This window comes from Rhagoletis zephyria, unplaced genomic scaffold (genome assembly GCF_001687245.7).
Source record: "Rhagoletis zephyria isolate East Lansing unplaced genomic scaffold, Rhagoletis_zephyria_1.1 Rzeph_scaffold_23026, whole genome shotgun sequence".
NCBI classification, from domain to species: Eukaryota; Metazoa; Arthropoda; class Insecta; order Diptera; family Tephritidae; genus Rhagoletis; species Rhagoletis zephyria.
Window position 1 is genome coordinate 5,524 of NW_016180084.1, and position 1,412 is coordinate 6,935.

At 37.5% G+C, this 1,412-nt stretch overlaps 1 protein-coding gene across 1 annotated transcript in view; it reads left to right on the forward strand.

Annotated features, from left to right (window-relative positions):
• LOC108381583 (uncharacterized) overlaps positions 1 to 803 on the forward strand; it is a gene marked incomplete at its 5' end in the record, with an annotated part of 4,026 nt that extends 3,223 nt beyond the window's left edge. The window contains one exon of the mRNA XM_017638001.1: positions 270 to 803. Within this exon, the coding sequence (XP_017493490.1) occupies positions 270 to 687 (418 nt within the window). The remainder of the gene's footprint in view (positions 1 to 269) is intronic.
• Positions 804 to 1,412: the final 609 nt, after the last annotated feature.

Sequence of the window (1,412 nt, forward strand, 5' to 3'; positions counted from 1 at the left end):
GACCTCGGAATTCGCGGTTGGGAATTTATTTTGTACGAATCGAAATAGCAGAACACTGTGCGCCTTAGCCGTCTCCGATCGGGATCAAAATTTACATTTAATAACTTTGGCGATAGTAGCATCGACGTAGGGATTGAGGTTTAGGAAATCTGATGTCGAAACGTGTTTAACACATTTAAGGATAACCCTAATCTAAGTACTTCGAATCTGTTTAAAATATTGTAATTTTATTATCCTAAATCTGTTTATTTTTATTTTGTTCTTTTTAGCTTGGAAGATACCAACACCAACGGCCAAACCATCCGCCGCAGCTCCGTCACTAGTGTGGAAAGTAATCAAAGTTATATGAATATTAATTTGTATGAAGTTATACCAGCTTATTTGCGCTTGCAAGAAATTGACAATGGCAATGAAAAAAGATCGCTAAATTTCGAGTCCATTGATAGCTACATGCCACCACTGGCACCCAAATATGAATATCGTGACACTAGCCTGGTCAGTTATGCCGAAGTATCGCCACGTAGCAAGCGCGCTTCTAATGATCCCTTACCCGCATTGCCAGCCAAGCTGATAACGCCTACATACGCTGTGACAGAGAAGAAAAATTCTCCACCACAAGACTTAGAAATACTTGCTAACAAGGTGAATAATACTAAATGCGAGAATAAGGAGCAATTGGCTGGTTAAGGGTATCTGGAGAATGCTCTTAAGTAGAGCTTAATTGAAGAAAAAAGCCTAGAATTATGCACCAATAAAATATAAATTTTGTAAATGTATAAATAGTATGAACTTGTAACAATAAAAGGTGGATTGACTATATAAAATTTGTAACCAGAAATGAGGAATTTGTTTTTTTTATTAACATGTTACGGTTAATAAGGATTCCTGCCCAATGTCATGGAGGACGGCACGGATGGTAAGACGGTAGTATGCCCTAGAGACCGCGACATGTACATATCTCACAATCAGGGAAAAGAATAACAATTGAAAATGTCTAGTCGTAGCTAGTAATTTCCACTGCATGGCAAACCGCCAATTGTATTCTTGTCTTTGCAAATTTTCACATAAAATCCCTTTGCCATTTGGAAGAGACGCAAAAACGATGGTTCTTTCATTTCTGTACCAACATCAAGTTGGAGGATAAGCTCGGCCAAACACTTAACAAAAGTGTAAGTGTGATGTACTTGTATATATTATACATCATCACATACCTTTTTGCAGATTACATAGCTGCGGTCGGAATCTATGCATTCACTTACATACGCTTCATTTCTTTGTAGCCTGAGTACTTTCTCATTAACAATTCTAAATAGAACAGTTTGCGTATTTAGGCTTAAGATCATATTAAATAAGGCTTACATATATAGATTGGCGCTTACACATATGTTTGTGTTTGGCCGAGCTTCTCCTCC